Source organism: Piliocolobus tephrosceles, chromosome 1 (genome assembly GCF_002776525.5).
Source record: "Piliocolobus tephrosceles isolate RC106 chromosome 1, ASM277652v3, whole genome shotgun sequence".
NCBI classification, from domain to species: Eukaryota; Metazoa; Chordata; class Mammalia; order Primates; family Cercopithecidae; genus Piliocolobus; species Piliocolobus tephrosceles.
This window is the reverse complement of record NC_045434.1, coordinates 210,053,419-210,079,726: the sequence shown is the minus strand read 5'-3', so window position 1 is coordinate 210,079,726 and position 26,308 is coordinate 210,053,419. Positions and strand designations below refer to the sequence as shown.

At 55.5% G+C, this 26,308-nt stretch overlaps 2 protein-coding genes across 7 annotated transcripts in view; one reads left to right on the top strand and one right to left on the bottom strand.

Annotated features, from left to right (window-relative positions):
* C1H1orf167 (chromosome 1 C1orf167 homolog) overlaps positions 1-18,534 on the top strand; it is a 27,048-nt gene extending 8,514 nt beyond the window's left edge. Inside the window, 14 exon segments of the mRNA XM_026447960.1 lie at positions 151-328; positions 3,840-4,015; positions 4,842-5,016; positions 7,032-7,188; positions 7,297-7,451; positions 8,173-8,381; positions 10,888-11,032; positions 13,165-13,584; positions 14,116-14,269; positions 16,339-16,444; positions 16,821-16,995; positions 17,097-17,326; positions 17,601-17,694; positions 18,218-18,534. Of these exon segments, the coding sequence (XP_026303745.1) occupies positions 151-328; positions 3,840-4,015; positions 4,842-5,016; positions 7,032-7,188; positions 7,297-7,451; positions 8,173-8,381; positions 10,888-11,032; positions 13,165-13,584; positions 14,116-14,269; positions 16,339-16,444; positions 16,821-16,995; positions 17,097-17,326; positions 17,601-17,694; positions 18,218-18,395 (2,552 nt within the window). The 3' untranslated portion in view covers positions 18,396-18,534.
* MTHFR (methylenetetrahydrofolate reductase) overlaps positions 15,030-26,308 on the bottom strand; it is a 20,480-nt gene continuing 9,201 nt past the window's right edge. For all 6 annotated transcript variants that reach the window (XM_023191961.1, XM_023191962.1, XM_023191963.1 and 3 more), the window contains exons 5-12: positions 25,147-25,340; positions 24,054-24,304; positions 23,694-23,828; positions 23,327-23,507; positions 22,868-23,050; positions 21,261-21,362; positions 20,194-20,313; positions 15,030-19,878 (exon numbers count right to left, since the gene is read on the bottom strand). In XM_023191961.1, the coding sequence (XP_023047729.1) occupies positions 19,660-19,878; positions 20,194-20,313; positions 21,261-21,362; positions 22,868-23,050; positions 23,327-23,507; positions 23,694-23,828; positions 24,054-24,304; positions 25,147-25,340 (1,385 nt within the window). In that variant the 3' untranslated portion in view covers positions 15,030-19,659. The remainder of the gene's footprint in view (positions 19,879-20,193; positions 20,314-21,260; positions 21,363-22,867; positions 23,051-23,326; positions 23,508-23,693; positions 23,829-24,053; positions 24,305-25,146; positions 25,341-26,308) is intronic.

The following is a 26,308-nucleotide window of genomic DNA, read 5'->3' as shown; positions in this document are numbered from 1 at the left end:
GGCCCACACCAGCGGCTGGAGTATTGGAGCTAGACTTAACTTACTCAGAGATGGGGGAGACAGGCACCCCATGTGTCAGGGGCCCCTCTTGGCTCGGATCCTCCCGTCTGCTTACTCTCTCTTTTCTCTCCCTCCTCCCTGCCTCCTTAGTCTTCCTCCTGTGGTGCCAACAGAAGGAACGGACCAGACAGGAGAGGGAGACTCTGCAGAAGGCCACCAGGGCCACACAGACGACAGGGAGCTTCCCCCATGCCTGGCACTTTACTGCTGCAGGTGCAGCCTGGGTGGCCCCACTGAGCCCCCAGCACCAGAGAGCTTGGCTGTGCAGGTAGGGTGCCCTTCCCTTTTTTTTTTTTTGAGATGGGGTCTCACTCTGTCACCTAGGCAGGAGTACAGTGGCATCATCTTGCTCACTGCACCCTCCACCTCCCTGGCTCAAGCGATCCTCCCACCTCAGCCTCCCAAGTAGCTGGGACCATAGGCACGCACCACCATGCCCAGCTAATTTTTTGTATTTTTAGTAGAGACGGGGTTCCACCATGTTGCCCAGGCTGGTCTCGAACTCCTGACCTCAAGTGATCTGCCCACCTTGGCCTCTCAAAGTGCTGGGATTACAGGCGTGAGCCAGCGTGCCTGGCCCCCACTTCCCTTTAAGTCAGCTCTTAACTCCTAGTATTGAGAGGCAAGGATGCAAATAGGAAGTGAAAGCAGCCATCGACTGAGCATGCCTAGAACATGCTAGCCGGCCCCACTGACTGGGATTTGGTTATAAGCAAAGCTTAGTCCCAGCTTCCCACCTCTTCCCATCATCACAGTGGAACCCGTGGCTGGTTGGGGAACAGACAGGAAACTGGCAGTCCCAAGGGTGTATGTGAGTACCACCTGGCTTAAGTGTTGTGAAGAGAAGGAACACAGATCTATGAGTTTCTTTTTTTTGCTTCCTGGTGGTTAACTTTTTAATATGGGGCATTATTGTAATGATTATTATTTGAGACAGAGTCTCGCTCTGTCACCCAGGCTGGAGTGCAGTGGCCGGATCTCAGCTCACTGCAAGCTCCGCCTCCTGGGTTTACGCCATTCTCCTGCCTCAACCTCCCGAGTAGCTGGGACTACAGGCGCCCGCCACCTCACCTGGCTAGTTTTTTGTATTTTTTAGTAGAGACGGGGTTTCACTGTGTTAGCCAAGATGGTCTCGATCTCCTGACCTGGTGATCCGCCCGTCTCAGCCTCCCAAAGTGCTGGGATTACAGGCTTGAGCCACAGCGCCCAGCCCTGTGGGGCATTTTTATCTTACTCAAAAGTAGAGCAGATAGGATAATAAACCCCAGCGCACCAATCACCCAGCTTCAACAAAATCAGCCTCTCTTGAAGCTTGTTTCATGTGTACTCCAAATACATCCCCCGCTCCAAATTATTTTGAGGCAAATCCCATGCATTATACCATTTCATCCATAAATACTTTTGCATGCCTCTCTATAAGATAAGGACTCTTTAAAAACATAACCACTGGCCGGGCGCAGTGGCTCATGCCTGTAATCCCAGCACTTTGGGAGGCCGAGGCAAGTGGATCACTTGAGGTCAGGAGTTCGAAATCAGCCTGACCAACATGGTGAAACCCTCGTCTCTACTAAAAATACAAAAATTTGTCGAGCATAATGGTGAACACCTGTAATCCCAGCTACTCGGGAAGCTGAGGCACGAGAATTGCTTGAACCCGGGAGGCAGAGGTTGCAGTGGGCCGAGATCGTGCCACTGCACTCCAGCCTAGGCGACAGAGTGAGACTCCATCTCAGAAATAAATAAATAAATAAATAACCACAATACCACTCTCACACCTAAAAAATAATGAAATAACTATTCCTTAGTAGTCACGAATATCTGGCCAGTATTCACATTTCTAATTGTTTTGCAAGTATATATTGTGTTAGAGTTTGCAGTAAGGTCCATGTATGGCAGTTGGTTGCTAAGTCATTCAAGTCTTTTAATTTTTAATTTAAAAAACAATTTTAGAGACAGGGTCTTACTCTGTCACCCAGGCTGGAGTACAGTGGTGCAGTCATGGCTCACTGTAGCCTCAAATTCCTAGGCTCAAGGGATCCTCTCTTTTTTTTTTTTTTTTTTTTTTTTTGAGACGGAGTCTCGCTCTGTTGCGGGGCTGGAGTGCAGTGGCCGGATCTCAGCTCACTGCAAGCTCCGCCTCCCGGGTTTACGCCATTCTCCTGCCTCAGCCTCCCGAGTATCTGGGACTACAGGAGCCCGCCACCTCGCCCGACTAGATTTTTGTATTTTTTAGTAGAGACGGGGTTTCACCATGTTAGCCAGGATGGTCTCGATCTCCTGACCTCGTGATCCGCCCGTCTCGGCCTCCCAAAGTGCTGGGATTACAGGCTTGAGCCACCGCGCCCGGCCTGGGATCCTCTCATTTCTGCTTCCAAGTAGCTGGGACTATGGGTGTGTACCATCACACCTGGCTAATTTTTAAATTTTTTGTACAGATTTAATTTTTTGCCATGTTGCCCAGGCTGGCCTCGAACTCCTGGACTCAAGCGATTCACCCACCTTGGCCTCCCAAAGTGCTGAGATTACAGGTATGAGCTACCATGCCTGGCGAATTTTTAAAATTTTTGGTAGAGACAGAGTCCCACTGGTGAGCCATGATCGCACCACTGCACTCCAGCCTGGGCTCAAGCAATCCTCCCACCTCAGCTTCCCTGAGTGCTGGGATTACGTGTGAGCCACCACGCCTGGCCTGTTAAAATCTTTATATATAGGCTCCCCTTCATTTTTTTTTTTTTTTTTTATTGCATGTTATTTGTTGAAGAAACCAACTTGCTTGCCTGCTAGTTTCTCACTCTCTGCATTTTGCTGACTACATCCCCCAGTGTAGTTTTCCGTGAGAACTTTTAGCATAGGAAGCTGACCTAGACCAAGGTTCGGTGTCGATGTGAAGGATGAAGAGTTGCCTGGTGGAGGGAGATCAGAGAAGGGTAGAGTGTTCAGAAGCCTCTGGCCAGGAGGGTAGGATCCCAAGGTGTAGCAGAGCCGAATTGGAGCCTTGTTAGTACAGGGTAGGGGGGCTGAGGGTAGTTAAAGATGAGATTGGAAAAATCTGTGGGGGCCTTGTTGGCCACGGGGAGGGGTTGAAATTTGATGGTAGAGCAAGGAGGCTACCACTTAGAGGATTAGCAGGCGACTATGATGATTTGATTTGAGATTGGAAAAACACCACTGGGTTACGGAATAGGAAATGACTGGAGGAGGCTGAGGTGGATGCAGGGAGGCCAGGTCAGAGGCTGCTGAGGCCACCACGCTGCCAGAGGTGATAGTGTCATGGCCTGAGCAGGTGACGTGCGATGCATCTTCAAAGCAGCCCCATTTTACAGATGAGAAAACAGAGGCTTGGCCAGGCACGGTGGCTCAAGCCTGTAATCGTAGCACTTTGGGAGGCCAAGGCACCTGGATCACTTGAGGTCAGGAGTTCGAGACCAGCCTGGCCAACACAGAGAAACCCCATCTCTACTAAAAATACAAAATACAAAAAAACAAAAACAAAATTAGCCAGGCATGGTGGTGCATGCTTGTAATCCCAGCTACTCTGGAGGCTGATGCAGGAGAATCGCTTGAACCCAGGAGACAGAGGTTGCAGTGACCAAAGATCACACCATTGCACTTCAGCCTGGGCAAAAGAGCGAAACTCTGTCTACAACAAAATATGTAGGCGCAGAGCGATGAAGTGGCTTGCCCAAGGCCTGGGTAGTGTGTCTGGCAACAGTAGGCAGCTGGAACCGCAGTCATCAGACCTTGCAATTGACATGGGTATTTTCCCTCTGTTCTCCCAGGTGCTTTGGGGCCTGGCGGCAGTTTGTGCAAAGAGGGTCCCGGTACCGAGACCACCTGGCTGACCGCCGGACGGGGACCCTGAGGAAATGTCTGGAACAGTGGGTGCGGATGAAACAGCTCCGCGACTCAGATGGGGCAAAGGTGACCCAGCTGTCCCTCTGCCGGCAGAAAGCAGGTGAGCTAGTGTTGGCTTCTGCCCCAGCAAACCATGTCACTTAATCCCCTTCTTCAGTGGGCCCTAGTTGAATATGTGAATTCTTGTGGGAGGTGGTAGAACTGGGGCTTTCTAGGAGGGCAGCCTATAGTCCTGGGAGGGGGCAGGAGGCGTCCCAAAGTGGGCAGGCCCCGGCTGAGCCACATCCCTGTGTCCCATCGAGAGCTGCTGTGGGTGAGACACTTGGTTCTGCTCCTCCCACTGCAGGCTCCCTCGGTGCTGGTTATCCCAGATCCCGCCCTGACGGGATGTGGGCCCTGCTCTTGGGAAGCTCCTGGTGTGATGGGGGACACACAGCCCTAACCCCTACCCCAAAACTTAACTGGGGGCCCGGTGTAGTGGCTCGCGCCTATAATCTCAGCACTTTGGGAAGCCGAGGAGAGTGGATCACCTGAGGTCACGAGTTCGAGACCAGCCTGGCCAACCTGGTGAAACCCTGTTTAGTGTCTCTAAAAATACAAAACTTAGCCCGGTGTGGTAGCACACCTGTAATTCCAGCTACTCGGGAGGCTGAGGCACAAGGATTGCTTGAACCCAGAAGGCGGAGGTTGCAGTGAGCTGAGATCACGCCATTGCACTCCAGCCTGGACAACAAGAGCAAAAAAAAAAGCACTTAACTGGGGAAGATGGGATCTTTGAGGTGACCTGGAGGGGAGGGCTTGGAAGCGGTGGGAGGGGACAAGAGACGAGAGCTCCCAAGAGGGGCCTGAGGCAGCAGCTATCAATGGCTGTGGGCAGAGTGAAGTCAGTGGGGGTGGAGCTGACTGGCCTCTTGATGGTTTTTCAGGACGTGAGGCTCTCCACACTGCAGGCCCTGCAGCCTGTGGCCTGGGTACAGTGGGCCAGGCCCAAGGGCTGCAGGAGCAAGGCCGGGGCTCTCTGCAGGATGCTTGCCGGACACTGGCCCTCTGCCGGGCGCTGCTGCTGTGGAAGACGCGGCTTTTCCAGTGCCAGTGGGCCAAGTAGGTGTCCCCAAGCTTGTGACCTGGGGTTGGGCCTGGGGACTGTGGTGTGGGCACATGAGCAGTGCTCAGCGCCAGGAAGAATGCGGGAGGAATGTCCCATAGGGCAGTAACTGCATCCCACTCCTCCCCGTGGCCCTGCACAGGCCCTGGCACACTGTGGTGCCCAGCCGATGTCAGGCCCTGGGAGGTGGCCTAGGGACACTGGAACAATGGTTGAGCAGAGGTCCACTGGAGGCCAGGGGGCTGCCAGAGACACAGACATAGAGCTCTACAGGGGTGGCCGGAACCCTAGTGAACGCCCGTCTCCCTGCCAAGTGCAAGTCCCCTGGTGGCAGGGACCATGTCTGTCTGGCTGTCATTGCTGGCTCCCAGCTCCCTGCAAGTGCCTGGCATGTTGCAGGCATGGAATAAATACTGTAAAGGAACAAGGGCAGGAGCCAGGGATCAAGCTCTTATCTCCTCCCCCATTGGCCTCATTACACAACTAGAGAAAGTGAGGCTCAGAGGGCTGGAGCAGGTTGCTCTAAATCCCAGTGGGAGTCAGGAGCAAGAAGGTCCTGTGGTGAGACCATGTTGCTGCCGCCACACAAGATGGTCACTGCTGGAATTCAGAGCCCAGACAAAGGCTGTGGGTGAGGGGAGGGTGGTGATCAGGAGCAGCCAGCTTCCCTGAGGGGATGTCAGGAGGAATGGAGGCCAGCAGTTGCAGGGTTAAGAATTCTGTCCTTGGCTGGGTGCGGTGGCTCACGCCTGTAATCCCAGCACTTTAAGAGGCCAAGGCCAGTGGATCACCTGAGGTCAGGAGTTCGAGACCAGCCTGGCCAACATGGCGAAACCCCGTCTCTACTAAAAATACAAAAGTTAGCCAGGCGTGGTGGCAAGCACCTGTAATCCCAGCTACTTGGGAGGCTGAGACAGAAGAATGACTTGAACCCAGGAGGCAGAGATTGCAGTGAGCCAAGATCATGCCACTGCACTCTAGTCAGGTGACAGAGTGAGACTCCGTCTCAAAAAAAAAAAAAAAAGAATTCTGTCCTTGAAAACCACATACCCACATGGTCCACTTGGACCCTCAGCCTCTTTCAGTGTACCCCTGCAAGTCCAGGAGAATTCAATTCACCGTGACCTTTCAGAATGTGAGGGCACTACTCATTACTCACATGCCTGCCCCACAGCCCCCAGGCCCTCCCTCTCCAGCCCATCCTCTGGCCTTTGGACCTCAGGGCACAGTTGATATCTCCTGGCTGCTCTCCCGGGGCACCCTCCAGGGCCTAGATGAATCCCCAGTCTGCTGCTATCTGGAGTTTGGGGAAATGACTTTCCCCCAGGCTCAGCTTTCTTATTTTTATAAGTGAGTGGAGGCAGAAGTACTGGTGTGGTTGTGGGCGTGGGTCCTGGCGTCTGGGGTCCCTGGGCCTGGGGCTCAGCTCCATCTCTGATCAGCTGCGTGGGCTCCCAGCCCGCCCCGGAGCATGATGAGGCCAGCCAGTAATGCAGGTGGAGCATTAGCTCGATTAGCCAGACGTGGTGGCACACACCTGTAATCCCAGCTACTCAGGAGGCTGAGGTGGGAGGATCGCTTGAGCCCAGGAGGCAGAGGTTGCAGTAAGCTAAGATTGTGCCACTGCACTCCAGCCTGAGCCACAGAGTCAGACCTTTCAAAAAAAAAAAAAAAAAAAGCGTTAGCCCAGTCAGCCCAGTCTCAGCTGCTCACTGAGGTCACTCAGAGAACTCTAGAAAAGTCTGGAAGCCCAGGCTGTACCCTGACCATTAAGTCAGAATCTAGCAGAATCTAGGGATGGGACCCTGGTGGGCATCGGTATCTCTTGAAGCCCCCAGTAATCCCAGCATGCAGCCGCTGTGGGGAGCGGCAGTGTGGAATGCTAGCCCAGTGTCTGGCACCCTTCCAGCCCATCTCTTTCACAGCGGCCAGGGTGGGGTAGCCCTTGCTTGGCCACCCTGCCCAGCCTGGGGGTGAGGCTGGGCTGGGCACTCACCTGCCCCTTCTCTAGCTCCTTCCTCCAGGGCCTGCAGCAGCGGATGCTGCAGCGCAGCCTGAGATGGTGGCGTGTGAGGGCATTGGGTCCAAATGCCACATCAAGCTGCACCAAGACCCCCTCGGCTCTGGAGCCAATGGGCAGCAGCACATCCCAAGGCTCCCTGGAGAAGGTGAGAGGTAGGTGGGTGGGGAGGGGCTGGGCAGGTAGGGGTGGGTGGTTGGAGATTGTGAGAGGGGGACAGGGCGGGGGACCCAGGACTCCACACCTCCTTCCCCAGGTTCCCAGGGCCCCCGCCCTCCCAGAGACTCTCCAGGGGAGCCTTCTGTGGGCAGCTGGGCAGCGGCAGCAGGGGCAGTGCCTTCTGCTCTGGCGGGCACGGGCCCAGCAGTTCCAGGGCACGGCCAGGTGGTACCAGCATACCCTCCAGAGGCGGTAGGGACCCCTCCCCATCCACCCACCACTCTATGGACTTACTGTTTCCCAGCCCCTTCTCCCATCCACCCTTGGCCCTCACAGAAGCAGCCCCTTGGGGTCTGCACCTCAGGGGCTTCAGTTCCTCCTGTCTTCCTGCGCTGTCCTACTGAGAGGGTGGCAGGGAGCGGTGAGGCACTCTGCAGAGTCACTGTTCCTCTTGGAGATTTCACAGCCGACGTTTATTCATTTATTCATTTATAGCACAATGCGTAAGAGTTGGTCTCCCTGGGTTCTAATCCCAGCTTTGCCCCTCAGTGGCTGTGTGATCTTGGGCAAGTTGCATAACTTCTCTGTGCCTCTATTTGCCTATCTGTAAAATGGGGTTAATAGTACTCGCTCCAGTGGGGCAGTGGCGAGGCAGGGCACAAACATTCCCCAGTGCCGTGTGTGGCACGTTGTGAGTGCTCAGTCCATAGCAATGTTTATGGCTAGTGGTTGAGCACAGGACTTGGCAGTGGGGGTCTAGAGTCCCACCCTATCCCCCCAACTAGTCATCATGACCCTCGGAGAGGTGCTTGGCCCCTCCAGTCCCCAGCAACCCACCCTCCCATAATGGAAACAGAAGAGTCACCCAGAGTCCCCCACTGCTGGAGAGAGGAAGAGAGAGGAGGGCGGGGCAGGGCTGGCCTGGGATTTGGGGGACAGTGGCCATCCTCAGGGTGGACCCTCCCTTTCCCAGCATCTTCCTCAGCTGGAGCCACTGGGCAACAGCCCAAGGGGCCTGGAGAGAGCTGGCTTCCCACTGGGCCTGGGATCGGAGCTGCAGGGCTGTGCTGGGCCTGTGGCGTCGGCGGCTGGTGCAGTCGCGGCTGGTGGAGAGGTGGGCCCAGGAGCGGGGCTGGCGACTGACACGAGATGCCCTATGCCACTGGCACTCCTCTTGGCAGGGTGAGTGGAGACTGGGTTGGGGGCACTGCAGGTGAGGGCAGGGCCAGGGTCTGTCTGAGACCCAGACTGCAGCCCTGGCCAACAACTTGACTGTAACCTTATGGGAGGCTTTGAGGCAGAGGCTAAGCTACATCTGGACTCCTGACCCATAGAAACTGTGAGATAACAAACATCTGTGGTTTAAAACTAATAAGTACTTGGGTAATTTGTTACACAGACATAGATGACAAATGCAGTTGATCAGAGAGGTCCGCTGAGCTGTGACACTGACTTAGCTGGGTTCAAAGAAAACAGGCCGACCAACTCTTACACATTGTGCTATGTACGAGTAAACGAATGGACCTCAGCTATGAAATTTCCTAGAGGAACAGTGACTCTGCAGAGTGCCTCACCATCCCCCATACCCTCCCATCCCCTAGCGAAGTCTGGTGATGAGATCCCCATAGGGCACACCCAGGAGTTGGGTGGCTGAGCAGAACCTGGGTGCTCGGACTCTGTAATCTTGAAGAGCAGTTTGAATCCCTGCTCTTCCACACCCTGGCTGTGTGAACCTTAAACAACCTACTTAACCTCTCTGAGTCTCAGCTTACACATCTGTAAAATGGGGATAATGTATCCCTACCTCATCACCTTAATCTTCATCCTTATCCTCACCTGGCCTCTAGGAGTCACTGGTCTGAGCCCTGAGCTGGGGGAGAAGTGGGCAGAATCATGGTGCCCTTAGAGGCCGGTAGAGTTAGTCAGGGAGGGTCCCAGGAGGAGGTAAGGAGGGCTGAGCAGGCAGAGCAATGGAGAGAGAAGTTGAGGTATGGGAAGGGGTCAGCAAAATAGGGCAGTGGGAAGGACTGGATTTGCAGAGCTGGCTGAGGGTGCAGTGTGTTAGAAGCCCTGAGGAATGTGGCCAGTGAAGGGAGGAGGGATAGTCCCAAGGCAGGCTTGCTGTCTGGGTCTTCGCCTCTGGGCACAGAGAGCTGTTGCATGGCCCAACCAGTCTTTCTTTCTTTATTTCTTTTTTTTTTGAGACGGTCTCGCTCTGTTGCCCAGGCATACAGTGGTACGATCTGGGCTTACTGCAACCTCCGCCCCCTGGGTTCAAGCAATTCTCCTGCCTCAGCTCCCCTAGTAGGTGGGATTACAGGTGCCTGCCACCACGCCTGGCTAATTTTTGTATTTTTAGTAGAGACAGGGTTTCACCATGTTGCCGGGCTGGTCTCGAATTCCTGCCCTCAAGTGATCAACCCACCTCCACCTTCCAAAGTGCTAGGATTGCAAGCGTGAGCCACTGCACCCGGCCCCAAGCAATCTTTTTATAACCTGATATCAGAAGTGACATCCCATTGCTTCTGCCAAATTCTGTCTCTTAGAAGCAAATTAATAAACCCAGTCCGTATTCAAGGCGGGGCATTGCCCAGGACAGGAACACAGGATGCTATCTTGGAGGCTGCCCACTACACCAACACATCGCGTTAATGCTGGCAGGCAGGGCTGTGGTTGTTCTGGAAAGTCATGTCCTGTCCACTGGGGACAGCTGCTTACGCAGCCCAGTCATTCCCCAGCGGGAACACTGAGCCAGTATTTCCAGAACTTCCAGTTTTTACAGAAAGATTGAAAATTAGATTTTTGGGCCGGGCACAGTGGCTCACGCCTGTAATCCCAGCACTTTGGGAGGCCGAAGCTGGCGGATCACGAGGTCAGGAGATCAAGACCATCCTGGCTAACACGGTGAAACCCCGTCTCTACTAAAAATACAAAAAATTAGCCGGGCGAGGTGGCGGCGCCTGTAGTCCCAGCTACCCGGGAGGCTGAGGCAGGAGAATGGCGTGAACCCGGGAGGCAGAGGTTGCAGTGAGCCGAGATTGGGCCACTGCACTCCAGCCTAGGCGTCAGAGTGAGACTCTGTCTCAAAAAAAAAAAAAAAAAGAAAATTAGATTTTTGGCCGGGCGCAGTGGCTCAAGCCTGTAATCCCAGCACTTTGGGAGGCCGAGACGGGTGGATCACGAGGTCAGGAGATCGAGACCATCCTGGCTAACACGGTGAAACCCCGTCTCTACTAAAAAAATACAAAAAAAAAAAAAAAAACTAGCTGGGCGTGGTGGCGGGCGCCTGTAGTCCCAACTACTCGGGAGGCTGAGGCAGGAGAATGGCGTTAAACCCGGGAGGCGGAGCTTGCAGTGAGCTGAGATCCGGCCACTGCACTCCAGCCTGGGCGACAGAGCGAGACTCCGTCTCACAAAAAAAAAAAAAAAAATTAGATTTTTACCGGAATTCTCCAGATTCGAAAACCTTGTGGCAAAATTAACAAACAAAAACAAACCCAACAACTCTATGAGCTGGGCTGGCCTGGTCACCAGCCGGACACCCATAATAGAGGCTTTTTAACCCAGACAGTCAGGGTGGCCTCATCTGTTCCCTCCTGGTAGGGGGCGAAGGGCTAGCTAAGCAGAGACCCATGGGGAGAGGCTGGGGTGAGCACCCAGTGGCTCTTCAGCATCTCTCTGGCCCCAGGACAGCAGTTCCTGCATGAAAAGTGCCAGACATGGGTGCAGGTCCACCTCCAGGGCCTGCAGAGGGCTGTGTTGCGGAGCTGGCAGCAGGCAGCAGCTCGTCAGAGACGCACAGTGACCCGGCCAGGGCAACTGCTACTGCAGAGGTGGGTGGGCCTGGGGGTGGGAAGGTGTTGGTCCTCCCCACCCAAGGAATAGCAAGAAGAGCACCCAGGGGGTGGGAAGCTCAGAGGGTGGCCCAGATCGGAGGCCTATGGCCTGGGAAAAAAGGGGCATGAAGGGAGACCCTAGCCCGGAGACAGAGGGCCATGACAACTGACACCTTATTATCTATTTTGGGAGTGGTGGCAAACCCCAACCCTAACCTGTGGCCCCAACAAGCCCTGGGAGTCCAGCTCCTGGCCAGGTCAGTTCTTTGGTTTTAGAGGATATGATTAAAATGGGAGAAATCAGCTGAGAACAGTGGCTCACGCCTATTATACAGCACTTTGGGAGGCCGAGGCAGGTGGATCACTTGAGGTCAGGAGTTCAAGACCAGCCTGGCCAACATGGTGAAACCCCATCTCTACTAAAAATATGAAAAATAACCAGGTGTGGTGGCAGGTGCCTGTAGTCCCAGCTACTCAGGACACTCAGGCAGGAGAATCACTTGAATCCAGGAAGTGGAGGTTGCGGTGAGCCGAGATTGTGCCACTGCACTTCAGCCTGGGTTACTAAGCAAGGCTCCATCTCAAAAAAAAAAAAAAAAAAAAGGAGAAATCCACTCCTCGGAAATCTACCGTAATGCCCATTGTGAGGAGTTACAGCAAGGGGATGTCTGCTGTACACCATCGCTAAGAGAAGAGAGTGCAACCTTCATTTAAGTAAAGATGTTCTGGTGGAACATGTATACAGTTTATGAATGCACATTGTAAAACCAAGCAGAGGGACGCAGAATGGCTCCTCCCACAGTTCAGTACAAATGCGAATGTTCAGTGTCCCCATAGGGGCAGTGAACTGTTGGCTACAGAATGGCTGACGTCTGTGCTTTTGCATCTGAGGGTGTAGATGGTTTTTTTTTTTTTTTTTTTTGTTTTTTGAGACGGATTCTCGCTCTGTCGCCCAGGCTGGAGTGCAGTGGCCGGATCTCACCTCACTGCAAGCTCCGCCTCCTGGGTTTACGCCATTCTCCTGCCTCAGCCTTCTGAGTAGCTGGGACTACAGGCGCCCGCCACCTCGCCCAGCTAGTTTTTTGTATTTTTTAGTAGAGACAGGGTTTCACCATGTTAGCCAGGATGGTCTCGATCTCCTGACCTCGTAATCCGCCCATCTCGGCCTCCCAAAGTGCTGGGATTACAGGCTTGAGCCACCGCGCCCGGCTGGAGTTGTTTTTTTTGAGATGGAGTCTCGCTCTTGTTGCCCAGGCTGGAGTGCAATGGCGCCATCTCGGCTCACCGTAGCCTCTGCCTCCCAGGTTCAAGCAATTCTCCTGCCTCAGCCTCCTGAGTAGCTGGGATTACAGGCATGTGGCACCACGCCCGGCTAATTTTGTATTTTTAGTAGAGACGGGGTTTCTCCATGTTCATCAAGCTGGTCTCAAACTCCCAGCTTCAGGTGATCTGCCCCTCCTCTGCCTCCCAAAGTGCTAGGATTACTGGCGTGCGCCACTGCACCCGGTTGTAAATGTTTTTTTTCTTGGCTTCTCAGTGAGTGGGAGATGGTGTTCCTCTCCCTCACCAACCACCTGGGCATGTGATGGGAGGCAGGATATGGCTGGTGTGGGACTTGAACCCATACTGCTGGTTCCCATGCCTTTGCAGGGCAGGCCCTGCCCTCTGAGGCTGAGATTCCAAGATGGAAAGCCAGTGCTTTCACCCATTCCTAGTCGTTTACTGTTTTGTGGGAGCTTTGCAGGTGTAACATTGAATAAATGTGACTTTTGACTCTGAGAACGAGACAAGCCCTCCCATGCATCTGTTTTTGTTTTGTTTTGTTTTTTTGAGACGGAGTTTCACTCTTGTCGCCCAGGCTGGAGTGCAGTGACGCGATCTCAGCTTACTGCAACCTCTGCCTCCCGGGTTCAAGCAATTCTTCTGCCTCAGCTTCTCAAGTAGCTGGGATTACAGGTGCCCATCGCCATACATGGCTAATTTTTGTATTTTTAGTAGAGACGGGGTTTCACCCTGTTGGTCAGGCCGGTCTCAAACTGACCTCAGGTGATCCACTTACCTTGGCCTCCCAAAGTGCTGGGATTACAAGCATGAGCCACCACACCTGGCCCTATGCGTCTGTTTTGCAGCTACTTCCAGGCCTGGTGTGAGGTTGTAAGAGACACAGGGGTGCTCCCGGCCCAACGTCAAGCCTTTCAGGATGACCTGAGGAGAAGGGCACTGGGGGCTGGGTTTGCCACATGGCGGGAAGCCCAGGCAGCGGTAGCCGGGGCACAGGAACAGCGTGTGGCCCAGGCCTCCCTTGCCCACTGGAGAAGCTGCGGGCAGCAAGGCCAGGAAGATGGGCAGCCGAAGAAGGCCCGGGCCCCGCAGGCCTTCCCAGCATGGCCAGTGGCCCCGGACATGCACCGTGAGGCCCAGCAGCAGGAAGGAGAGAGTGCTGGGGCCCAGGCAGCCCGGTGCTGGACTCGGTGCTGGGCACTGTGGGTGCGTGAGTCCTGTCGGGGCCAGGTCAGCCGAGCCCATGCTTCCTGGAAGCCGCGAGCCTGGTGAGTGCCGTGGTCTAAGCACAGCCCCACTTTGTGCTTCCAGCTCAGGCCTCGAGCCTGTTTTTGGCAGGGGTAGAGCGTAATTCGCGGCTGGGTGGCAGGGCGAAGGCTCAAGAGGGTGATTGGGGGTGACAGGGAGAGGCCGCCCTGGCCATCTAGCCCTGGACCACATCCTGGCACCACCTCTTGCTGTGTGTCCCCTCCTTGGGGAGTCTCTAATGGTCCTGCCTGGCAGTCACCAGCACAGCCAGCCACTCAGCAAGTGCCATAAACGCCAGGGAAGGGGAGGCAAAGTGGCACTGGCAGGACTGTCCCCTCTCTGCCCCTGAACAGGATGTTTGTCCCTGTCTGTAATTTTCTCCTTCCAGGTCGCTCTCCATCCTGTTTACCCAGACTCTCCCTCCAGAAGAGGGTGTGGGAGGTGGCTGGGGCTTGGCCTGGAGGGCCCCCTCCCGCAGGGCACTGGGAGGGCTCCCTGCAGAGAATCCTGGCCCTGATGGCCCTGGCTGCAGACTCCTCCCTTTCCCGCAGGGTCCTAGAGGCCTCAACGCAGTCGGGGGCCTGCGGCAGTGTCCAGCGAGCCATCGTCACCCAGCTCCGGCAGGCTGAGCTCAAACGCTTCCTGCAGATGGCGCGGCTCAGGTTGCGGCTGGGACTGCAGGCCAAGGCCCCAGGGGCCGGCAAGGTCCGCCCCAAGCCCCAGGCTGACCTCACGCTCTGGCCCCGGATGGCCAGCAGGGGGAGCCTGCTGCTGGACGCCCCAGCCCCTTGGAAGCAGGTGAGGGGAGCCTAGGCAGGGCAGGAGGTCCAAAAATGACCCTCGGACCACCGGCCTTAGAATCAGCTTGATTCAGCCCATGGTGGCAGCATGGCTGGATGCCTCCCCAGGGGCCCAGCAGCCTTGTACACACCACCTCTCCCCAGTTCTCAGTCAGCCTCCAACAAGCAACTCTGAATCCATCAGCAAAGATGAACCCAGCACCTCTCAAGTGCCAGCCCACTGCAGGTCTGGACACAAAGACCAGCGTGTTGGGTCACAGCCTGTTAGGGAGACACTGAAATGCATGCTTTCTCATGGTGCAGTTGAAGATCAGGATAGGTACATAGAACAGTAGCATTTTTTTTGTTTTTTTTTTTTTTATTTTTGAGACAGAATCTGACTCAATTGCCCAGGCTGAAGCAGAGGTGTGATCTCAACTCACTGCAACCTCCACCTCCCAGGTTCAAGCGATCCTCCCACCTCAGCCTCCCGAGTAGCTGGGACTACAGGTGTGTGCCACCACACCTGGCTAATTTTTGTATTTTTAGTAGAGACGGGGTTTCACCATATTGCTTGGGCACCTGACTTTGCTTGGGCACTTGGCTCACCTGAATTCAAGTGATCCTCCCACCTCGACTTCCCAAAGTGCTGGGATTACAGGTGTGAGCCACTGCACCAGGTCAAGTTTTTTTTTTTTTTTTTTCCTTATTGGAAAAGTGAAATATGCTCATTACAGAAAATATAAAGTAGAAAAATACCAAAATTTCTTTCATAATTCTCTCTACCCAACGGCATTGGTCAGTCCCTCTCCAGACCAGAAGCAGTTAGTTCTGACACCAACAAATGGTGATAAGAGGTTGATGGCCTAGCAAGAGGGAAGAAGCTACCACAAAACCAAACAGAAAATGACACTGCACAGCAGTCTGGGGACATGTCCTTGAAGGACACAGCCCCAAAGATACTGGCAGGTGAGGTAGTGTCCCTAAGATCAACAGGCATCATCATGAATCTTGTTTCAGAATGCCACAAAGAATACATTTTAGAGAAGATTCTAAGAGAAAAAGCTAAGGTGACTTTTTTCGGTCGTTTTTTGTTTTCAGATAGTGTCTCACTCTGTTGCCCAGGCCGGAATGCAGTTGTGCGATCACAGCTCACTGCAGCCTCAACCTCCAGGGCTCAAACGATCCTTCCACCTCAGCTGCATGAGTAGCTGAGACTATAGGCATGTGCCACCACACCCGGCTAATTTTATTTTTTTTGTAGCAATGGGGTCTCACTATGTTGCCAGGGCTTGTCTCAAACTCCTGGGCTCCAGCGATCTGCCTGCCTTGGCCTCCCCAACCGTTGGGCAGGCCCGTTACGCCATGAGCCACCGTGCCTCCCGGTTTTTGTTTTTTAAGTGGAATTGAAAGGAACTAGCCTTGGCTAGTTGCAGAATTCACACATATGGGGCTATGGCAGCAGCAGGTTCTAGGGATTCAGGGTCTCTTCTTTCTAAATAAGCTACAGGGCAGTTGCTTCTCAGAGTATTTTTACATTTCTATTCAAGACAAGGATCCCATATACTGATAGAGAAACTGAGGCCTCTAGAAATTAAACACTGGGAATGGCACCTAGGGTGCTTAATTCCAGGGCCCCCTCTTTTCTGCCACAGGCACACATGCCCCAGCAGCCCCTTTGGAGAGCCCCCTCTCTGTAGAGTACTAGCCGGGGGCTTGGACTCCGGAGTCAGACCACTTCCGAGGTATGAGGCCTCAGACAAGTAACTCAGCTTTGAAAAGTTTCAAGTGGGGAGAGAAACACCCACCTCCCAGGCACTGAGGGGTAACCACTAGGGGCCCACCCCACTGTTGGAATGTCTTCGGCCACATGGGGGAATAGGTGGAAGAAGCAGGGATGTGTCCTGCCAGCCAGAGCAGCAAAGAAATCCCAGCGGGGCCAAAGGAGGTCCAAGCCCATGGGGTTCAGGTGCTCCTTTCTGGTTGTTCCTTCAGACCCACAGCTGCTGGACACAGGCCACAGGGCTGGTGCCGCCCGCGCCATCACTGCAGCGCAGCCTGGGTGGACAGAGGAAGCCAAGGGGAACCACCTGGGCTCAGAGTAAGAAGACCTTGCCCCGGAGGACAAACAGTGTCTGAAGTGCAGGGGTGAAGTAGTCTCCAGTCCTCAGGGGCCTAGAAATCAGCTCCTTGGGACATGGTGTTATGTGTACTGCCCATTCTCCCCATCCATTCCCTCTTAGGAATGTTTCAGGTGTTCTGAGAAAACACTTTGCGTTCCCGTCCCGCCCCTGTGATTTCTCTTTGGGCAGCAGCCCAGAGCGGCTGGAGGCCTGGGGAGATGGGGGGCAGGGCACAAGGCTGAGCTCAGCACCTTCCTCCACGCTCCTCACTGTACTCAACTCCTAGGCGGGCACTAAGTGCAGCTGCCTTCTTGGACTCACATTAAGCTCTTCTGACTCAACTCCCCTTTCCAGGGTGCGGAGAACATTCCCTCTGCCCTGCCTTCCAGCTCTGGCCGCAGTGGCCTGGACAGAGTAGCTGGGTCCCAGTTCTACCCCTGTGGATGAGGGACCAGGGACCAAGAGGACACTCCAGCCCTGAGTCCAGAGCCCTCAGAGCCCAAAGCGAGGCCCATAAAAGGAGGCTGGGGTGAGAGGAGCTGTGTGTGCAGTTTGGGGGGTCCGAGGAATGGGGGCAGGGGCCAAGGGGCTTGCCTGAGCCATGGCTAGAGCTGGGCCCTCTCTGGCCAGTGCTCTTTCCTGTAGGATCCTGGAAAAGCAGGCCCAGGCCCATGGCTCTGCCCTCCTTCTGGCCCTGAAGGGTCACGATGCTCTTGGCCATCAGGAGGAAGTACCTGCAGCGCCAGTGCCTTAAGTCACTGCTTCATGGGCTGCGGGGTTCCCAGCAGGCCAGGTGCCTGGCAGCAGCATGGCAGCACTGGGTGGATGCCCAAGAGGCAGAGCAGCTGGCACGGACCCTGGTGAGTGGGCGCAGCCCCTCTCCATACTGACCATCTCCCATTTCACCTCCTACTCAATCCTAACCCCTCTCAAAAGTATGGCCCTTGGACCTACTGACTCCAAAACCTTGGGGGACAGGCCCAGGAATCTGCATTGTTAATCCTCAGATGACACCCCCTTGCCATAGCCCTTTCACTCTGGTGCCGCAGAGGTGTGGGGGGAGAAAGGCACAAGGGCTGGCGACTGCGGGGGTGCGTGAGCGCAAGAGGCCTCCTCTGCCAACTGTCCCCAAAGCTCAGGGAGTGGCACCTGAGATCGGCCTGGCGGACGTGGTGGCAGCGGATCCTGCGACTGCGAGTGGCTCAACAGTTACAGCAGCAGGAAGATGGCTGGGTCCTTTCCCAGGTACTACCCTCTTCCCTGCACTCCACCCAGCCAGCCTTCCAGAAGCCTGTGCCACAGCTGCGCACCGCGGATCTGTTTCCCTGCTTGCCAGCCCCAGGGTCCCTTTGTTTTCAGGGGAGGGGGTCAGTTCCATTACAGAACACACAGGCTGGATGCTGGAGCCCTTGATTTGATGTGTGGCCCCAGCTCAGGCCAGGCCCACCCGGTCCTTCAGTTTGGGAAGGTGTGGCATGAGGTATGGCTGCCACTCACACTAGCCCATGGAGGGCCTAGGTCCTGAGCACCCCCTCCCTCATTTGCTCTGCTCTGAGTACAGCTTCCCAGATCACCATCGCATCTATCCTGAGCTTGCTTGTGCATTTGGTCTGGGCAAGACTGGCTGGCTGCTTGGGGCAGAGGGAGGGGCCCTGGGGATAAAAGGAGCTGGGCACAGGGGGTGCTCTAGCAGGCACAGCACAGACCCTGGAGAGAGCCCACAATAGCATTTCCTCCCCTCCCTGGTTCCAGGCCTTTAAGAAGTGGCAGCAACGCCTGGCAGCCAGGAGCCCAAGGAGAGGAGCTGCCAGTAGCCCAAGACCCTGGAGCAAGCCAGGCCCTAAGGGCCCTGAGAGTGGACAGGAAGCTGCCGGAGCCCCGCGGGGTTGGGGGCTTGGGGCAGAGCACGGGGCCCAGCTGCAGCTGTGACGTGTTCCCAGAGAATAAAAAACAGAACTGAACTCAGCCTTCCCAGGCAAGGAACCATGCCCCACACATCCGGGGAGTGACGACAGAGGGGACAGCTTGAAGAGCTCTGAAGGACAATAAAGCCCATTCCTCAGTCCTAGCTGCTTCTCTCAGTCTCTCCTAGCGGCCGCCCTTCTGCCCCAGCCAGTGAGGCCAGGAAGGGAGTAAAGAGGACGTCCCACAATTGCGTCCACCCCCTTGACCATCAGGCTGCTCTGGGCCACCCCCCACACCCAGCCTGCTGGGATCCAGGACAGGAAACAGCCCATCTGCACCTGCCGGTCACTGCCCCCGGGCCATGAGGCTTACAGGTGACTCCTGGGGAGCCGTGCCAGGCAGATAACCTCTGGGACAGGACGAGGGGACGAGGAGGGCAGCTGGCAGGACGAGGGTCTACCTGAAAAATAAGCCAGGAAGCTGGGCTGCTGCACAGCCCCAGGCAGGTCTGGGGCCCCTATGCCGGTGAATCTCATCTTGGCTTTTGACAGGGAATGGGGTAGCCTTAGGCCTCCACAGCCAGGGCAAAGGGGAAGGCCACGACCCCCACCAAGCACAAGGGTTCAGACTGCTGCCTTCAACCCTTAAGGGGTACTTTTTCTCTCAAAGCTCAGAATAGACAACTGTGCCAGAAAGCAGCATGGTCGGTGTCAGCCCAATGCCCATCCAGGGGGCTGGCGCCATGGACGGCTAAGCGGGCAGGCCGGGCAGCGGTGTGTCCCTTCACTCACAAGTAGGTGGGGCCCAGCTGCCCACCTCTAGGGGGTGGAAGGGTACAGCACTTTGCCACAGCTCTTCTACGATGCCACCAGTGCCCGGCGCCCATGCGTGTTTTGCCTGTACTGCACAGGCTCCAAGTGTAAGTTCACTGGGGGTCTCAGGCTGGCTCTGGAGGCTGCCTTGGTTCGAGGGCTTAGCTGGCAACAACCACTCTCCTCGCCTTCTCAGGAGGTGCCACCCAGTGTGGTCCTCTGCAGGACGGAAGTGCTCCCCACCAAAAGAGCACAGACTCCTGGCTAGAGCAGCGAGTACTAGGTTCCCATGTGGGGCCAACTCAGGTCCAGCCAGAGCCTGAAAGCCTCACTCCAGTCTAGCTGCCATCGTCAGGGGGAGTGGAGGCCAGGGGTGGGGGAGACATGAAGGAGAGTGAGGTTCCCAAGAGAAGTAGCGCTGTGGAGGAGGAAGGTGGGACAGGAGTGGCTCCAGCGCAGGGCGTCAGGACCCAGGGTCACGGAGTCTCTGTCTCTCTCTCGTTCTGGGTGGGCCTGTTGAGAAGCTCAAGTGTGTCTTCCACCACCTGCCACAGGCAGTTGTCCAGTGGGAAGTCATTGTCCACCAGATTGACCAGGAAGTAGTTGTCGTGGATGTACTGGATGATCGTGCGGGATGGAGACTCCTCCTCATACAGCTTGCCCCACCGCTCGATCCACAGGGCGAAGGCCTCGTCCTACACACACACCACACCCCCAACGCACACAGGCACACACACAGACGCAAGATTAACAGGGCTCTCCAAGGGCTCTGCTCAACAGGACATTTCCCGGAATAGAACAAGGCCCACTGCCAGTATCACTTCCCACCCCTGGCCAGAAGCAAACGCCCTGCGTCAGCAGTGACACGGGTGAGTCAGAGCCGGGTATGCCCTGAAGGCTGGGTCCAGCGGGCCCGGGGTCTGGCCTTCAGCACACGCTTGGGACTTGGTCCCAATCCTTCCCCAGGGTTTTCCAGGTAGGCGGGGCAAGCTTGCTCCGGGTTCCTTTACCTTCCAGAACATGAAGCTGATGGGATCCACTACGGTGGGCTGGATGATCTCTCGCCCAGGGAAGATACCCCAAGTGACAGCATTCGGCTGCAGTTCGGGGGCATTGGTGATGTTTTCACCCTGGGGGGTGTGGGGCGGGGGTAAGACCTGGGCCAAGGACAACTGGAATCCCAGTGCCTGGACAGCCTTGACTCACTGGGGCCATGCAGGCTTAATACCCTCTGCCTGCGCCTCCACTCCCGGCCTCCACTCTCCCTGCACCTCCACTCCCCTCTCCCTGTGCCTCCACTCCTGGCCTCCTCCACCTGCATCTATGAATGACATCTCTCTCCACACAAGCCCAAACCTAGAGGCATCCTGGCCACTTCCCCTCTTCTCCCTGGGCACCCCCTGCTCATTCTCTGATCCGTTCCCTCTTGTCTAGCCCACCTCCAGGACTGTGTTTGCCTTGGGTCACTCCAGGGGTCTCTTTGCTGGCCTCACCAGCTCTAGCCTTCCCCAGTCCCTATCATCTGTACGACTATCCACCGTTATTTGACTAAAATAAAGCAGGAACCAAGCTACTCCACTGCTGGAGAAGGGCTCCCCTTGCATTTAGGGAAAACTCAAATTCCAGCGGGACAACCATGCCCTCTGCGGGCCTGGCCCCTGCTTAACACTCCCGCCTCCTCCTGCTTGTGTTCCCGGTCTCCCCAGATGGTGCGGCTCACTGCCTCTGCCTGTCCTCTGTCCTGTCTCAGGAATTCCCTTCTCTCCTGTTGGCCAACTCCTCTTTGTCCTTGGTGATTTCCATACGACCCCTCTGAGAAGCCTTCCCTGGCCTCCTAGGTGAGACATCCCTCCTCTGGATCTGACAGCATCCTCTCCTGAACTTGATTTTCCCACTTACACTGGCTGGTGGTCACACATTGATCTGCCTCCCTCACTCGGCTGGGAGCTCCTTAAGAGCAGGGGCCCAGTTCTGCCTGTATCTCTCTGTCTTGCACAATGCCTAGCCCAGGCTAGGTGCCGGGTGTTTGCCGAACGAAGGGCCTGGTACTCTGTGGGAACCCCGGGGCCTGGCCTACCTTCACATTGACAAGGTGGTAATTAACCCGGAGCTCGTACTTCTTCAGCACTTGCAGAAGCGCTTCCGCTGTCTCACGGGAAGTGAAGAACTCTAAGTAGGCCTGTGGGACAGACAGGTGCCTGTCACCAACCCCAGCCCTGCCAGACGCCCTTTCACCGGCACCTAAGGTATCAGAACTAGTGGCGGCCATGTTGGCAGAATAATGAACTGTGGCGTTGGCACATCCATAAGCAAAGGGTGAGGGGAGTGGGGAGGTGAGTTTTGCAGTCTGGACAGGTTCGAGGGCTATCGGCCACCCCGCTCCCAATCAGTCAGGGAAGATTCCATGAAGAAGTCATTTCTGAACAGTGGCAACTGGTTTGACAAGCTGAGCCAGGAGAGAGAGGCCCCACACATTCCATCCTCCCTAGTCACTGCAAGGTGACAATGACATGACATCTCCTCTAGGACGAGTGCCTATCAGGGATTAAGCTGGGTTTACTCAAACTCATTTGCTAGAATGCTCATAATACTGGAGGCTGGGCACGGTGATCCCCACATGAGGAAAGTGGGTTCAGCGAAGTTGAACACGTTGGCTACTCTGAAGGTAAACAGAACTGGTCCTTAAACTCAGGTCTTTCTGCTCCAGGGCCCGTGGGCCTGGTTCAGAACATGTTAACTCCAGCAGCCCTGGGAGAAAGGTGTCAACTCAGGATAGTAACAGCAGCTGCCTTTCAGGGAGTACTTCCTGCTCTTCCCATGTGCCAAGCACGTTACATGCTTTGTTAGGTTTCATGCCCAGAACACAAGCTACATCCCATTTTACAGACGAGAAAACCAGGCTCAGAGAGGTCGAGTGACCTGCCTCCATAGGTCTGATTCTACTTTTTTTTTTTTTTTTTTGAGATGGAGTCTCACTTGGTTGCCCAGGTTGGAGTGCAGTGGCATGATCATCAGCTCACTGCAACCTCTGCCTCCCGGGTTCAAGCGATTCTCCTGCCTCAGCCTCCTGAGTAGCTGCAACTACAGGCACCCGCCACCACACCCAGCTAATTTTTGTATTTTTAGTAGAGACGGGGGTTCACCATGTTTGTCAGGCTGGTCTCAAACTCCTGACCTTGTGATCTGCCCACCTCGGCCTCCCAAAGTGCTGGGATCACAGGCGTGAGCCGCCAAGCCCAGCTGATCTTTTTTTTTTTTGAGACAGGGTCTCACTTTGTGGGCCAGGCTGGAGTTCAGTGGCACAAATATGGCTTACTGGAGCCTCGATCTCTCGGGTTCAAGCGATCCTCTCACCTCAGCCCCCCAAGTACCTGGGACTACAGGTGTGCACCACCATGCCTGGGTCATTTTTGTATTTTTTGTAGAGAAGGGGTTTCACCATGTTGCCCAGGCTGGTCTCGAACTCCTGGGCTCAAGTGATCCACCCGCCTCAGCCTCCCAAAGTGCTGGCTGGGCTCGGTGCCCAGCCAGGTCTATCTGACTTAAAGCATGAGCTCCCATCTGCTCTGCTCCATGCTCATTCAAAATTAAGAGCCCAGGAGAGGCAGGTTGCTCTGCCCTAAGCTCTGGGGAACCCATGGGTGCCTGTCAAGAGAGGGGGCACCCCATGCCTCCCTACCACACCTTCTGGAAGACATAGCCCCCGCTGGGGCCCCAGCCCACGACGGGGTCGGAGGACGGCTTCCCGTTGATGTTGGGCTGTGAGTTGATGGTGAGGATGCCCTGGCGGTTCACCCGCAGCAGCTCCTCCTTCAGCAGGCTGGTCTCGGCCGCCAGGGGCTCATCGTTCCAGGGCAGGCAAGTCACCTGGGAGAGATGGTGAGCTGCCTGGGGTGACCATCAGGTTTGGCACCCCAAGTCCCTCTCACGGCCCCCAACAGAGACCCAGCCTGTCTTTGCCTCCCTAAGCCCTTCCAGGTGAAGGTCTCTCAACTCACCCTTCTCCCTTTGCCAAGGTGCCATGTCCACAGTATGGAGAGGAGGGCACAGGGTGGGGAAGTCACAGCCCCGCAGCCTGGCCTGCAGCTGGGGTCAGGCCAGGGGCAGGGGATGAACCGGGGACCCCAGCCCGGTGTGACTCACTTTGTGGCCATTCCGATTTGGCTCTCCCGAGAGGTAGAGAACAAAGACTTCAAAGACACTTTCTTCACTGGTCAGCTCCTCCCCCCACATCTTCAGCAGCAACTCCCTGGGGGACTTGCTCTTCAGGTAGAAGAGGTAGTAGTCCTTCAGCTCCCCAAAGGCAGGGGAAGAGGAATTGCCCCTGGCAGAGGGGTGCCCAGAGGTCAGGGTACACTCCTGACAGAGGGCAGTGCCACCACAGGCCCAGGAGGCCATTCCTGGAAATCCTGTCCTGACTCCTCCCAGGTCAACCATAAGCATGCAAACTTCTGCCCTCCTCCTCCCAAGAACAAAGATGTATTTGCAAGGAAGGTGCGCAGGCCCTCACCAGCGGCCGTTGGGGAACTCGTCCCACTCCTGGGTGCGGTAGATGTAACTCTTTGGTCTGGAGGCCCAGAAGATGGGACGTACATCTTCTTCTCGGCGCTTGGGGTGGGCGCTGAGAGCCCAGGGCAGGGGACGCCTGGGTGAGGATGGGGACAGAGAACTGAGACGAGGGACTGGCTAGAGGGAGCCGGAAGCAGGGGAGCACCACTGAGGCTGGGTTCTTCCATCTGATGCCCTCTGAGACTGGAGCCCTCAGTGTGCCCAACTAGCCAGACACGTCTGTACCACCGTGAGGAGCCAGCACTGCAGCCGGGACTGCTCTTGGACCCTCCTCTGGGGATCTCTGGGCCACTGCCCTCACCTGGGGTCCTCAGTCCACATCCCCAGGCGCTTCAGCACCTCTGTGGTAGCCATCTCGCGGTTGAGGGTGTAGAAGTGGAGGCCTGGCACCAAGCCACTGGCCAGAAGCTCGTGGCACAGGCTCACAGCCAGCTCGATGCCATAGTTGCGGATGGCAGCATCATTGTCTTTGATTGGCTCAATCACGTCCTTGATCTCCTGTGGCACCTCTAGCTTGGACAGCTTCACAAGCTGCCGAAGGGAGTGGTAGCCCTGTCCGAAACACGAGGGGCTGTGGTAGCCGTCGGCCAGCCCGTCTCCCGCCCCCTTCCATCCTCCGCACCAACTGCAGTGTCAGGCAGAGGGAGCCAGGAAAATCTGGTCATATGCCAGGAGCACACCTGAGCTTGACCTGCTGTTTTCTGCCCTTTTTTTCTGCTTTTAGAGATGTGTCTCGCTGTTCTCAAATGCCAGGGTTCAAGCCATCCTCCTGCCTCAGCTTCTCAAGTGGCTGGGACTACAGGCACGTGTCACTATGCCCAGCCTTTCCACCTTTTACAGAGTAGAGCAGCTGCCCTAAGCATTCTAGCCTTGGGTTGAGCCAGCCTTTTAGCCCTAGATGCGTCTATTGATAACATGGTGTCATCTCACCCAGTTGTCCCCATGCTGCACTGATCATCAGAACCGCCTGCCACGCTCAAGAGGCAAAACACAAACTCCCAGGGCCTCCCTCAGATTTACGGAATCAGAACTTCCAGGGGTGGGGCCTGGAGATCCATTTTTTGGAAAAGCTTATCAAGTGGTTCTGATGACCGCCACATTTGGGAAACACTGGCTTAACCAGGATTTGTAAAGAGAATGAGAATCCCTTTTGGTGATGCCTGTCGGCCAAAGTACAACAAACCCCTCAATAGACACTGTTGCTGGGTTTTGGGGGGAAAATTAGAGGTAACCAAATGGGGTGGCCAAGCAACGCTGTGCAAGTTCTGGACCTGAGAGGGGACCTGGGAAGAACTCAGTGAACTCAGCACTCCACCCGGAGCCCCCAGCCTATGCGAGGACGATGCGGTGGGAGTGGGGTGGAGGGAGCTTATGGGCCCTGCTGGGCCCCTCACCTGGATGGGAAAGATCCCGGGGACGATGGGGCAAGTGATACCCATGTCGGTGCATGCCTTCACAAAGCGGAAGAATGTGTCGGCCTCAAAGAAAAGCTGCGTGATGATGAAATCGGCTCCCGCGGACACCTTCTCCTTCAAGTGCTTCAGGTCAGCCTCAAAGCTCCCTGCTTCGGGGTGGCCTTTGGGGTAACCTGCCAACAGGGATGACAGTCGGGAGAGGCTGGCCTCCATCTGTTCAAGGTGAGGGATGAAGAGACCACAGGGACTGGGCACAGAGAGCCCTCTGCTTTGGAGGCTCCGATCTTGCACCTTCCAACAGCACAGCATGGCCTGAACTAAAACGGTAAATGGCTGGGCTCATGACTGATATGCTTCTGACCCCGGAGATGACTCTCAGGGGAGGTGGCTCAGAACCCCCTTCTAAGAATCGGGGTGGATTGCTCCAAACTCCCACACTGTCCTGCCTTGAGCAGCCAAGCAAATCTGGCCTGCACTTGGTGGCCATGGATAAGAGAAAATGCTACAGTTAGCAGAGCATCTGGGGTTGACTTTTCTTTAGGCACTAGATTAAACATTGTTAAAAAGAAAAGCTTGGCCGGGCACGGTGGCTCAAGCCGGTACTCCCAGCACTTTGGGAGGCTGAGACGGGCGGATCACAAGGTCAGGAGATCGAGACCATCCTGGCTAACACGGTAAAACCCCGTCTCTACTAAAAATACAAAAAACTAGCCGGGCGAGGTAGCGGCGCCTGTAGTCCCAGCTACTGGGAGGCTGAGGCAGGAGAATGGCGTGAACCGGGGAGGCAGAGATTGCAGTGAGCTGAGATCTGGCCACTGCACTCCAGCCTGGGCGACAGAGCGATACTTCATCTCAAAAAAAAAAAAAGAAAAGCTTGACTTTTCTTTAGGCACTGGATTAAACATTGTTTTTAATGTAACATTGAAATTACTCAGGGGTCCAAGACAGTGAAAAGCTAGAAACCAAGTTACACAAGGAAGAACTGAAGAAAGTGATGTTTTGTTCAAAGAAAAGAAAGGATGGCAGGGTGTGGTGGCTCATGCCTGTAATCCCAGCACTTTGGGAGGCCAAGGCAGGAGGATGAACTGAGGTCAGGAGTTCGAGACCAGCCTGGCCAACACGGTGAAACCCTGTCTCTACT